Source organism: Pteropus vampyrus, unplaced genomic scaffold (genome assembly GCF_000151845.1).
Source record: "Pteropus vampyrus isolate Shadow unplaced genomic scaffold, Pvam_2.0 Scaffold133, whole genome shotgun sequence".
In the NCBI taxonomy this organism is placed as follows: Eukaryota; Metazoa; Chordata; class Mammalia; order Chiroptera; family Pteropodidae; genus Pteropus; species Pteropus vampyrus.
The window spans coordinates 4,919,242-4,933,316 of NW_011888914.1; the positions used below are offsets into that span (position 1 = coordinate 4,919,242).

At 34.9% G+C, this 14,075-nt stretch overlaps 2 protein-coding genes across 4 annotated transcripts in view; one reads left to right on the forward strand and one right to left on the reverse strand.

Moving 5' to 3' along the window:
- RARS2 (arginyl-tRNA synthetase 2, mitochondrial) overlaps positions 1–3,432 on the forward strand; it is a 68,889-nt gene extending 65,457 nt beyond the window's left edge. The window contains exons 18-20 of the mRNA XM_011367377.2: positions 950–1,024; positions 2,368–2,431; positions 3,100–3,432. Of these exons, the coding sequence (XP_011365679.1) occupies positions 950–1,024; positions 2,368–2,431; positions 3,100–3,186 (226 nt within the window). The 3' untranslated portion in view covers positions 3,187–3,432. The remainder of the gene's footprint in view (positions 1–949; positions 1,025–2,367; positions 2,432–3,099) is intronic.
- SLC35A1 (solute carrier family 35 member A1) overlaps positions 1–14,075 on the reverse strand; it is a 58,530-nt gene that overhangs the window by 25,785 nt on the left and 18,670 nt on the right. Inside the window, exons 5-8 of one of the 3 annotated variants that reach the window (XR_002782113.1) lie at positions 10,188–10,254; positions 8,028–8,204; positions 7,446–7,580; positions 4,100–4,249 (exon numbers count right to left, since the gene is read on the reverse strand). Coding sequence is in view for 2 of the 3 variants with exons in the window: in XM_011367378.2 (XP_011365680.1) it covers positions 5,319–5,446; positions 7,446–7,580; positions 8,028–8,204; positions 10,188–10,254 (507 nt within the window). In the remaining variant the exon portion in view is untranslated. Of the gene's footprint in view, positions 1–3,564; positions 4,250–4,548; positions 5,447–7,445; positions 7,581–8,027; positions 8,205–10,187; positions 10,255–14,075 lie in introns of those variants that run through there. The other 2 variants (XM_023534808.1, XM_011367378.2) reach the window with 2 other exon arrangements.

Consider the following 14,075-nt stretch of genomic DNA (forward strand, 5'->3'; position numbering starts at 1 on the left):
TTTGCTTCTGCTTAGTGAAATCACTGTTGGCTTTCTGACCATTGGAGTGAACAGGCCAGTAGTTAGCTCTTGCCTCCTGCCTCTAGACAGCACTTTTCTAAAGGTATGACCAAAAAATGGTTGTCTGCCCTTTGAGGGCACACAGAGGGCATGCTCGTGGTCAGTTGTTAGGACTTAAAAATATTACCACCACTGAATTAGCTCAGGGGCCTAATAACCTCTAAGTCATGATATGAGAATGTGAAAACAGTGATAACTGTTTAGTTTTTTTAAAGATCATCTTCTTATCCTCTGTAATAAGTGAAGGAAAATCGCTGTGTTTGTGCAACTTCCCTGAAACCACAAGTCCTTCATTTGCCTTTTGGTTTCAGTTCACAGTCTCAAATATGCATCTGTCTGATGCTCCCACACTGGGCAAGAGACCACATGCTTGAGCTCTCACAGGCATTGTTGAAACTGGACGTGTCAGTCTCAGGAAGGGATGTGAGTCGTTACTAAAAAGGCAGTTTTCTCTGACTGACAAACAATGGTCAATGGTTCTTCCCTGGGATCAGGAGTTAGTTCACTCACATTTGGCTAATTCATGAGGAAATATAAGCCAACCTGCTTTTCTTGGCATTGAGGGTAGACTCTATTTGCTAGTTTCTAGATTATGTTCTAAAACACGATAAAGAGACTTCTTACACTCAGTTAAATAGCCATGATTTCAGTCCTTGCTCAGGGACAGGCCTAAAGGATATCAAGATGATTTAGAAAGTACCTGCCATCAAGGAATTTGTAAGAAAGAAGAATGTGCCCTTACCTTCAAATATACACAAGATCTTTTTTCATATATTTTCTACCCTTAATGATGTCAAGTCAACCTTACATCCTAGATCTTTGTCTTAACATCTTAGTGTAACCAGTGCAGTCTTTTCCCTGCCAACTACTCCTGTCATCTTTCTTTTAGGTTTGACGAGGTGCTTTATAGATCATCTCAGGACCTTCAACCCAAGCACATTGTCAGTTACCTTCTAATTCTAAGGTACTTTATAATTGTGCTGTTTTTCAATGCTAAGACATTTGAGACCTGATCTGACAAAGGACCTTTCTTTCATCTAAAGTTTTCCTATAAACAAACCCCTTGGCCTAAAAAAGTTATGTCCCTTAAGTTATAGGAATTCTTGCTTCATCTTTGCAAATTAGTGATGTTTGTTCATTCATTCATTTCGGTGACATAAGGTACAGTCACTACAGTCAAGTATTAGGATACTCAGTATTAGGGTACCCAGTCCAGTATTAGGATACTCAGTCCAGCCTTGAGGAATCAGAGAGGGTTTCTCTGAGGAAAGTAGTAATTAGTCAGAAGCACGAAGGCACAGGAGGAAAAAGCCCAGAGTTGAGCAAAAATGTGATACATTTGAGGAACTACAAGCATAGTACTGGGAGGGGTGAGAAATGAAACATGTGCATGCCTTTTGCCATGTATTAAGGCATTTCATCTTATTTTCAGGGCAAGGGGTTCTATAAAAAGGTTTTAAGCAGAGGAACAGAAAAATAAGTCAGCTAGGGGATAGAGACTGAATTGAGAGGCAAGTCAGTGACACTTTAATACATAGTAGCTGTTTTAGAAACTTTGAGAGTTGATTCTTCTGTAGCAACAACTATCTTCCCATAAAGCTATTTAAGAAAATATTTGCTTTTACTCAAGATTTACCGAAATCAGATTAATTGGGACTGTTTTCTTGATGAAGCTTTTTACCTGTTGTCCCCAGATTTAACTAAGATTTTTTTTTCTTTAAATTCCACTTGAGCATGTAGAGATGAAGAAGCCAAAAAGTCTTATTAAATGTCACTTAATAATTGAAACAATGGTCATAAGCATCACTTCTCTGACATTGTTCTACTTGTTGTCATGCCTAAATAGAAAAGATACTTTAAAGAAGAGTGGCCAGTGTGTGTGCAAGTGGACTAATAACTAATCTCTACCTCACCTCTTCACCATACAGAAGGAGAAAGTCTAGGCCATGTTATACCTTTCATCTTAAAGGAAACTTAAATGAGGAGAAACTCATTATTAGAAAGGAATCTCCTATACTTGTAAAATCAACAGTGAAATCAAATCCAGAGAACTTGTCACCTGGTATTAGAACCAGGACCAAAATCTAAAGCTTGCGTTTAGTGTTTTAGTTTGCCTGTTACAGAAAAGCAATGAATCCCAGTCTCAACTTTCCAACTTTGGATACATTCTTTGATGGCTCTAGGTTTTCGGTGTTTTTTGTTTTTTTTTTTAAATCTCTAAATTGAGGGAGTAAGATTAGATATCAACCTTACATGTTATAGGAGAAAATTACCACTGGTACTAATCACGATTTCTTCCCATTTCAGTCATCTTGCAGCTGTGGCACACAAAACACTGCACATAAAAGACAGCACTCCTGAAGTGGCTGCGGTATGTTGTGTTGAGTGTTTTCTGTGTAATCTCAAGCATCCTCAGACTAATATCACTGAGTCAGTCTTGTAAATGCTTCTAAAATAGCATCCTCTTGTTCAACTGCAGCATTGTACTTATAGTCTGAGGTAATAATTAAAATATTATCAATGTTTATATACAACACACTGAAGTTCCAGGGGTCCCCAGACCCCGGGCCATGGACTAGTACTGGTCTATGGCCTGTTAGGAACCGGGCTGCACAGCAGGAGGTGAGTGGCAGGCAAGGGAGCAAAGCTTCACCTATATTTGCAGCTGCTCCCCAGCACTAGCATCATCACCTCAGCTCTACCTCAGATCAGATTCTCATAGGAGCACCAGTCCCTGGTGCTGAAAAATTGGGAACCACTGCATGAAGCACATTTTCCTACATCAAGTGTTAGAGTGATGAGTTCCCTGTATCTGAAGTGTACCATATGATGTACTGTCACTGCTACTGCTCAACTCTTGAGTACCAGTCTTAGCTCTAAGGGATGCTAGGAATTTGTCTTCCCTTGCCTAAAGCAAACCCTAGGGCACTTTGAGATATCGTTCCTACTTTCATTTAGAAGTCAAAATTATAAACATTTTTATTTATTCACTTTATCGTTAGCCTGTTATTGAACATTTAATCATGCTTTATTTTATAGGCCAGACTTCATCTTTTCAGAGCTGTCCGTTCTGTCCTAGCCAATGGAATGAAACTTCTTGGAATAACACCTGTATGTAGGATGTAATTTCTAATTAAAATGGCTTTTAAAATACAAAATGAATTCGTTATCTATTGTACACCTTGCTGTTTAGAATTTAAACTATTATTGTGTCAATCTATTAAGTCTAAGTGATTTATCAACTTATTAAATTTTTATCCTTAAATCATCTGAGTTTCTCCATAGCCAATAAATACCAAATAGACTTGTAAAACTAAGTAAATCTTTTAAAATTCATTGTACTCTAATGGGAATAAATGATTAAAGTTTTAACTCTAGTTTGAGGTTTCTTACCGTGTCATTCCAGAAGCTATTTTTATAACTGAGATTATCTAATGTTTTCATCAAATAAAACTGATGAGGAAAAAAACCTTTTTAATCATGGTTAGTTGTGCATAAATTTAGAGAGACCAATATTAAGCCTTTTTGCCAAGACAGCTGACAGCTACTCCCAGAAAACAGATCTCATCCTTATCTTTTCATTGATATATACAGGTAATTCTTACTACATGAACTTGGGAACTGAATACAATTGAATAACAAGGAATTACGTGTACAGGTATTATATTAGGATCTTTTCATAAAAATTAAACTACGATTTGAAATGGAGTTTCTTAAACCATTTCCTTCATGGATCTATATACTAGTAAAGTATATTTTGTGTGACTTGTTTGGGTAACATGAGTAGGATCTGTTTGAACATTACAGCTATCTTCATCTGCCAGCATTTCCATTTGGGTCTGCTATAATTTTAAATGTTGCTACTAGAAGTCTTCTAAATACCAGCTGCAATCTATTTTTACAAATAGAGAAGCAGATTAGCATGAACCAAAGCTTCTCTAGTTGAATGAACATAGTTTTATATTAGCAAGTATGCTATATCTTTAGTCCTAAGTCTCAATTTCAAGTGAGTTAGCTTCTAGAATGCTAATTTTTTACTTACAGTATCATTAAGATTTCCTTAGCACAAATCAGCCATGGAATAAAAGTGTACAGTTGGGATGTATTTTTCATGTGCAGTATCCTTCTCCACTTTTTTGGAGAAGCGTTTCCCTTTCCAGATCTGTGGTAGCCTCCTCAGTATTTGAATCTTGAATGAAATGACAGAGGGACATCGATAGTTAGAACCAAGTTTTTCCAAAAGCAGATCCCTGAAAAGACTGTTCATTAATTCCTACAACCCAGAGCCATGACTACAGCTGCAGTCCTTCTTATAAATTTTTTTTTTTTTTTTGCTTATGGCCAGCCAGAGGTGGATTGTGGCTATTATTTGCAACCAGGAACCCTAACTGTTACAGTACCAACATAGAGAAAATTTAAAATATAATGTTTGGGGTTTTTCTTCTATTATCTTAATGGTCGTGTCTACAATACAAAAAGTGATCAGACTGCATATAAATAAAATTTATTGCTGAGTTTCCCAATTAACATTATAGAAATTTTTTTAAAAACACAGAAATTCACAAATTATTGAGAGCCCCACAGTTAAACATACTTTATAAAAAAAAGTACAAAAGTGACATTAAAAATTTTTTTTGAAGAAAAGTATGTCATCTAACAGCAAAGAAATATGAATCCAGACAATGAATGGCACAAATACAGCACTTAAAGTTGTACTCAGTCACCACCCAGAGATCATTGTTGAAGTTATGAGATAGATTCAGTTTGAGAAGTTACACATTCAATTTGTTTCTGACTAACCTGTCTTGTTTTTGCCTCTCTTTTGTAAGAAAAGAGCTAGGTCTTTAATGCTGCTGGGACAAAATACTGTACATGAATTGGAGAACAAGGAGGGGTTGTCCTCCCCTGGTACCTGAACAAGAGAACAGTTAGTACAGAAATGGCTTTGGCACTTTAACCTTAAACGTCCCAAACCTTGTTACTTGAATATTATAGCCTCACATGATTTTTTAACATCATTATCATCTCCAAACTTTTTATATACATTATATATACAATAATAAAATTCCTTCAAAATGGGTTGACCCCAAAGAGGTCACATTAAATCTTTATAGCAATTCAATCAGGTAGCTTTCTTCGTAATTCTTATACCAAATTCTTATTTGTTGTTTTTGTTTAAGCTACCTTCTGGGATTGACTTAAGGCTCTAGTTTAACGCAAATGGTTTAGTCCTCGTAGGAATTCTTTTGAGGCTGAAATTACACACCACTAGCTCGCTCTTTTGAAGCTGTTTCTCCTTGTTGGATGGATGTAGTGTCTTGTCTGGGTAATCCATAGAAATATATAGAAACACATACGAGAAGAGTACCCAAAGCAAAGGTGAGTGCTGAAAAAAAATAATAATCATCTTAATCTGTATTTGTGTTCTTAAAACTATATAACAATGATTAATTTAAAATTTTAAAAACTTTCAATTGTGGATTTACACCATTCCTCTATTTGCATTTATGATGAGAGTCAATTTTAAAATGACATGTAAATATGGAACATAAGTAAATCTAAGTGTTCTGTTTTTATGATGGTAAGGTTTAGAAAGATCAAGTCTAGCCAAAAAAAAGTGGTAAAATCAAGGGAGTGACAATCATTGACTGTATACTTTTTAAAAACACGAGTATGCCTGTCTAGGACCACTGACAAAGAACACATTAACTTCCCTATATGCTGATGAAAAGAAAAAGCAGCAGAATGGCTTTTCCATAATACTAGAAACCTGTGAAATTTTAGAACAAAAGGTAGTTGAACAAAATTTAAAGATTTAGGGAACCAGATGATTCAAACCATTGAAGATTTCTAAACAAGAGAAGTGATGATTTACTAAGTAAAATTCCATTTTCTGCTAGCCTTGTCTTTTTTATCTTAATCTTGAAAATTGAGACAAGAACTGAATTACAACTTGTCCAAACTTCACCATAGTCACTTTATAAATAAATGCTTATGTCAAAACTGTATATTCTGTTCAAAACTGAACCATATTCTATATGGAATACAATGGCACAGTCTTAATAACTTTAACAGTGGCATGCAGAGAAATGACTTCAAGCTATGATTTCAGTTCACTCTTACCCAGAAAAGACTAGCTTTGCCTTCCAAAAAGAGGAAAAGGGTATATTAAATAAGAAATTGGAAGATTGTGAAAACCATCTAATTTCCTTGACCATCAGTAAGACAGAACACTGACCAAAAGCATTTTATACTGTTCTCAAATATTCCTTAGGAGCAAAGTCATAAGGATTTGTTGAGCCTAAGGATGAATCAAAGCTATAATTAAAAGTTAACCCAAACCCAGTAAGAAAAATATCTGAAGGAGGGTTATAAATACCTGATACTGAAATGGCAAGTGTTGGTCTTACACAGAATACTTACTGTGTGCCTGACACTACTCTAAGCACCTGAAACAACCCTAGGCGGTAGGTGATAGAACCATTCCTGTTTTACAGATAAAGAAACTGAGACAGAGGTCACACAGCTAAATGGTACAGGCAAGATTTGAACCGTACTATAAAATGGTTTTCTAAGATTTCTACATGGTTGGTATTCCTCTATTTGCATTTATAACAAATCAATTTTAATATGAAATATAAATATATGCCAGGTCTGTTTCTTTTACTCAGTGTCGATATCTGACAGATTTTCCTCATGCATTAGTTTATGGCATAACTGATCAGTAAATGATTACTATAGCATAAAAGCACTCTGAAATGTTAAGTCAATATCACTGCTTAAATAATTGAGAAGCCAACTTAATGCTAGATGTGGGCTAGGAAAAATTTTATTAGGACTAGGATAGTGGTGGTGCCAGAATGCCAGCTATAGTAATGAGTTTTGTATTAATTACATATTAAATGAAACAAAGATACCTTTTATAGAAGAGAAAATTTAGATATGAATTGTAATTTCAAAACCAGTTTGCACCCAAATCCAAAGGTTAAGAAGGTATAAACTAAGGGGGAAATGAAAGAACTTTTCTGTTCTTTCCTCAAAATAAAAAGCCTAGTTTATTCTAATTCCACTCTGAAAGTAATGATTTCCTAAAGCCCTTACATTTATTTCCTTGTCCTCATCATACTGTATTCACTTTGAAGCACTTGAGTTATCTTTTATCTAATACCTGGGGAACTACAAAAAAGATCTAGGACCATATAAACAATCTAAGTTCTGCTGACCCAGATTCCACACAGCTATGCACTGTTGCACTTACAGAATAAATTATAACAAAACTAGGAATTTCTGTAAATACTATGACCAATGCAATATTTAACAAGACATGGAAAGGAAGTGAGAAGCTTTTCCATGTTAAAAACTTAAAAATACAAACTAAGACATACTTATCTGTAATCCAAATAGCATCACTGAAGCAATGGTAGAAAGGACAATGGCTGCTGCTGCAGAAAAGCCCTTCATGATGTTGTCTGTATACTTGACCACAACAGAAGTGTAGAGGCCTCCAACACTTGCAAGAACTTGTAGTACACAGAAAGAAAGAAAATCTTAACACTCAAATAGACGAAACATTCTATGATGGTGAGGCAGTTTTCATCCCCACAGACAGCATACATACTATTTTACCTTGGAAAATACGATTTTCCCTAGAAGCGGCCATCAGAGAGAGTTTATACCAAAACTGAGTAATAGTTCCTACAAAACATTGTTTTTCAGATGCCCACAGGCCTATGTGGTTGACTACTAAATTGTACATTTACTGCTTACACCTTAAATACTTTTGATTGTGAAGGCAAAATTGCTTTGCGACAGCGATGCCACAAAAGTAAGTCAATAAAACCAAAATTACATTTCCAAACTGGTGCTCACAGTATTAAAGGAATAATTTCAAAATGCTATAAAGACTTAAAATGGACATCTAACTTTTTTAAGGATCTACGCAGAACCTTTAATCCCTGGATACTTACAGATGACAAACCAGACATAATATGTGTAACCATAGAAAAATCCTTTTTCTTTAATTTCAGCTCCATCTGACAAGTAGACGCCAACTAATGTCACAACAATCCCTGATAGATACATTTGAATGTTTCTCACCCAAAGGGAAGTGTCTGAACTCTTTAAAACTTTTTCAAAGTACACTCCTGAAAGATAATTAGACATGCAAACATGAAATAAAGATATTAGAAATTAATTTAAAATGTCTCACTTAGAACAATAACCTAGAGATGCAATAAAACATGATTTAGGGAACATACATTTTATGTTAAATGCCCATTTATTATGTAGTTCTGATACATAGCATGCTGAACATTACCAATTTGTATTTTTACAGACCACAGAGAATAACTAAGAGGGAACTTTCTAACACATTTAACAAGAGACTCAAATTATTAAGAACAGTTTCTGCCTTTATTGTAACAGTGAGATAGATCACAAAAGCTCTCTGTTAATGCCAGTAAAAGACTTGGCTTTGGTCAGCTGGAAAACTATGAATCAGTGACCTTAATCATACCCCTATAATATCTTCCTAGTAATGAATACTCCCAACTTATATAATCACCACTTGGGATTTTTTAGAAGTAATACAGCCAAAATAAAATTTAAATAGAACTTGCTGACTGGAGTCACTTCCTTTAAAGCAAGATTCCACAAGCCAAGTTCATACACAATGCCAGGAAGACCAAGAAACCATTAAGCAGATAATACATTTTGTGTGTATGTGCATTTTTCTCGGATTGAGGGTCTATAGCTTTTTTCAGATATTCCAAAAAAGCACATGACCCACTCTTCCACTACAAAAAAAATCACCTACCACTGCTGTATGTTTTATACTTAAAATGAACAGATGTTTAACAGGGACATTAAAGATTTTAATTATAAACACTAAGTTAATTAGAGACTTAGACATTGCCACTAAAGTACTAATCCACTAAAAATTCTAGTGAAAAAACAAGACTGTTTTTGACAAACATGTTGGAAGAGCCAGAGAATGGGAGCAAACATAACAGCTATTCCTATTTCTACTTTTGAACTTCCTATCTGAAAAACGCACTTAACTACTGGCTGCTCAGTTACTCCACACACAGAGAAACATTAAACCACCCACCATTTCCTCAATTGTGTATTGAGAAGTTGAACTAAATAGAATGTTGAATGCAAACATTTAATTGTTCTAAATACTGCTAAACATCAAATGGTATATTTTGGGGGTAACTCAACTTTGTTTAATTTGCTAGTTCCTAAGAGTAAAAATTTAGTATGGTGTTATCATTAAATATATTCCAAAATTTAGACTTTATCCTCTTGTCAAACATCTTTACAAGCAATATTTCACTTCCACATTCAGCATACTTTCCTAGTTAAAAATAAAGTTCTAACTCTTGCAATAACACAAATAAAGATAAATACAGACATACAGCTATAACATATTCTTCACTAAAAAGAACTTTCAGTTTCTTCTTTGTTAGAATTATTTCGAAAACATTTCTTATACTAATATTCATACACTGTCTCTTGATTGAGTGAAGGATTGCTTATGCCTACACATATGATTCCAGACTTCCTTGTTTGTTTGATGTTATAGATTTTAGTTCTTGTCCATCCCTTTTTGGCTGTTACTTTTATATATTAAGTTTTCTGAGGTACTCTCCATTCAAACCCTTTTTCTCTGTACTCCACACTTTCTAATCTGTTAAAGCAGAGGAAGAACTTGAAGTCACCAGAGAAAAACAGATACTGAGCTGGTGACTAGCACCCTAAAACAGCAGATCTAGCCTGAGGATAGTGACAGTTCCAGGAAAATGGAATGAGGTACTAGAGCTTTCCATTTTTGGAGGTCTTTTTTCATTTACTTTTTGGTTCTTGACTAAGGATGGTCAAAGATGACAAGTATATCCTTAGATAACTGCACATATGAATAAGGACTGGGGTCTGAACTGAGTTAAACATTAGTATGCATTTACTGGAAAAACAGCTGAAACAAAACTAAATGTAAGTAAGAAGGAAAGCTTCTTACTTACATGGGAATAAAACTGTTAGTCGTAATAAAACAAGAAACTAGATCCCCATTTAAAGTTTGATTTTTAAATCTGACAACAGAATAAAAGGATGCTTTTATGATTTACCTGCAAATCCTGAGCACAATACAGCAATGGCTATAGCACCAAACCCTAGCAATGGGTTCTGTTCCACCTGCAATAGTAATGTTTTAAGTTTTTAGTGACTAAGAGAATTCATCTAAGACCAAATAAATGAATATAAAAATTTGTGTTACCGTTCTACTGAAAGTTATGTGCCATAACAGACACAACTATTCCACAGAATAAGACCAAACAAAAAGCCATCCAGAGATTAACCAAAGCACTCAAGTTAAAAATGAATCACTCAAATCGCAGCCATAGTAAATGTTTAATATAATGTGTGTGCCTATTTCCTAATAATAGGCACCCTAGCACATAATTTTGTATAGTCAGCCTGCCTCTTAATTTTAACTTAAGTCACCACCCAAACTCAGCCCCATATAGTATCAATCACAGAAACGAACAGTAACATTTTAATTTATTCCCTATGACCTACAGGATGAAGTAATGACTTTTAACATTTCCTACTTTACTGAATTTCTATCAATTATTAATATGATACTTGCTATTTACCAGATACACTGTTACATACTAATGAATAAAGATGAAGATGGTGCACAGTTCTAGTTCTTAAATATTTCCTGGATGGGATAAATTGACAGGTATATGTCATCATGATACTGTGCTAACAGATGCATGTATATGGGCTCTAACCTATTATTTCAACTTTATTTCTTCCTCCTTCCCTAAAGTAACCTTCAGGAGCTTTCATCATTCTTTCCTCAGAGATTAATACACTCTCAGTAGTAACACTGAAACTAAAGAGTTGAGGTGCATGACTATAATATGATAAGCATGTACCTTGTTCAAAATAAATAAGCCTGATATAAAGAGAGTATTACTTCATGTTAAGTACCTGAAAAAAGAAAGCTTGGTCTAAAACATTTGCATGAAGATAAAATGAGAAACTGAAGATATTATTGTAGAAGATAGTGGTTCTCAAAGTATGATCTCTGGACCAACAGCAGCATCATTCCCTGGAAACCTGTTAGAAATGAACACTGACAGGGCCCACCTCAGACCTACTGAATCATAAACTATGGGGACGGAGCCCAACAATTTGTTTAACCTTTCAATTGATTCTGATGTGCACTAGAGTTTGAGAACTACTGTTATAGACTATAATTGATAAACATGGATGCTTTCTTAACACAAACTGTAAGATTGGCATAAATATGAGAAAAAATAATGTGAAATTTCCCCTATCCCAACAACTGTAGGAAGCTCAGGTGACTGAAAATAGTATCTGATAAATTTTTGACTTGCTTTTCTGCCAGTTTAATCTCTACAGTCAGGAAAAACAGTGATAGACACTGCTTCTCTGGATTTAATTCTGACAAGAAACTTTTGGGTAGTGAAGTGGAAGTGATGGAAACTTTAGAAAACAACCACCATGTCATTTTAGCGTAACTAATAGCCAAACACAGCACAGTTAAGAGACATGGGCTCCAGTGTTAAATCAAAATTCAAAAAAATAAAATTTGAAGTTAGAATTCTACAGCTAATAGGAAGATGGTTCAACAGGGATAAGAGGTTCTGAAGAAAGATTCTGGTGAAGAGTAAAAAAAAAAATACATAAATCAGTGTTACTATTCAAGAGCATCCTCAATGAGTTCTGATTTTATAAGAATATACAAAAGAACTGCAGTGCACATAACCATAAGGAACATAAGCAGGAACTTTAGTATTGAGAAATCAAAAACCCAATAAGCAGAGGCTTACAAAAGTACTTTAAAACATTAAAGAAAGCCTTAAAAACTGTAGTTCAAGAAGAAAAGAGTATGTTCTTGGGCTAGATAATGTACTGTTAGATGGAAAAAAACAGCTACCAAATCTGTTTTCCATTTTTTCTGTGAATAATTTTTAAATAATAAACAATACACATTTAAAAGGAAACTGAAGTCCAAGACATCTGGTTTGCTATTATGATAATACCTAGCTAAATAAATTCAAAAGTATTTTGACGAAGAACAGCAGCAAGTCAAGATACTGAAAACTATATCTTTGAGGAATAATGGAGAATGGAAGCTATGCCAGAAAATTTAAATTGGGTAAATACTGTCCTCATTTTCAAAAAGGCAGAGGGAATTGGGTAAATACTGTCCTTATTTTCAAAAAGGCAGAGGGAAAGAAAAGTTGCATAAATTATACAAGGCTGCTTGAGACTCATAAGGCAGCCCAGTACACTTTCCAAGAGTACAGGCTCTGGAGCCCTGCTGCCTAGATTCAAGCAACATGACTGGACACATTTCTAACCATGTTTACCTATCAGTTTCCTTACCTGAAAATGGAAACAAAAACAATACCAGCCTCATGGTTGTAGACATAAGTGAGTTAATATGTATACAGCACTTAGAACATTACTGGTATTTAGTCCTATGTGAGTGACTGCAGCTGTTACTGTTGTTATTGATTACTAGCAAAATGTCAGAACAGATGACTTAAAGAATTTGAGTGAGACATACCAAATTTCCTTAATGAAAGGATTCCTAGTGTAAGTAATGAGGGAACATCCATAGCAATTTTTAGCAAGAAATTTGGCAGATGTGCATAATATTTTTGTGAATGAGAGAAATTCAGTGAGGACAATAGTGCAATTCTATTCACAGCTGAGTGAAGGCTCATACAGCAAAATCAAGCTAGAACAACAACCAGTACCAGCTTGCCAGGCACCTTAGACACATCCTCTAGGCCCAGTCAAATCTTCAGTTGTGCAGCCCTAGCCAGTATACTGACTGCAACTTTTAAGAGACATCAAGCCAGAACTACTAGCTAAGGCATCCACAAACTCCTGACGACCCTTACTTCCCAACAAATTATTTCTCTGCAGGTCTCATAAAAACTATGAGATAATAAGTGTTTATTAAACAAGAAAAAAGTTAAGCTAAAGAGAGGTCAAATGGTACAGCCACAGAACTCTAGTCCTGTCCTGTCTAAAATTTCAGGGATGACCCAGAAGATTTGTCAAATCTGTAGAAAGCATAATACTCAAAGAAAAAGCTAATATTGGATAAGGACTGGAAAGACCTCAAAGGCCTGATCAATGACCCAAAGCTGACTTGATAAGCTTAATAAATACAAACGCATCCTTCGTTTTGGTTTCAAAGAAGCCCACTACACAAGACACATTTGAGGCAAACTATATGTGATGCAACTATATGTGTTTGTATGTAATCAGTTACAGAATGGATATTCCCCCAAAAAATAAAAAATAAAAAAACTAATATAATCTTAAACTGATTTAACAAGTCTCTAGTATTCAGAATAAAGGAATTAGCAAGTTATACCACACAATGCTCAGTCAACATCTAGAAATAGTGTGGAGTTTTAGAGCATACTGGGGAAGAGTAACAGATGAATGCCTCTAGAAGAGAAATACAAGGAAATATTGGGCAAAAGGGATCAGAGAATCTCCAGAAATCGTGTTACAGAAAGAAGTTAACGGGATTGTCTTAATGGAGAAGAAAAGACTTGGATGGTAGGGGTATGACACTGAAAACCCTGAGGACATATGGGAGTTAGTAAAGATCTGAGTTATTCTGACAAGAACAAAAACAATGAGAGGCCCTTACAGGAAGCTGCACTCTGTTTAAAATGTGAAAGAACTTTCTAGAGGGATCTAAAAGTTTAGTTTACTAAACCTTTCACAACATTACCTATGTGAAGTAGACCTAACACCTTTTGTAATTGTGTGAGGTCTTACTTGAAGTTCACATTTAACTTTCAATTACATTTTTGCCTTACTTTCCAACAAATTATTTCTCTACAGGTGGTCTACAACTGAATTAAATGTGCAGTGCATATCTGATCAGTTTTGAAATGTCACCAAGAATATGAGCATGCTTAACATCATGTGAAAACAATATTAATCTA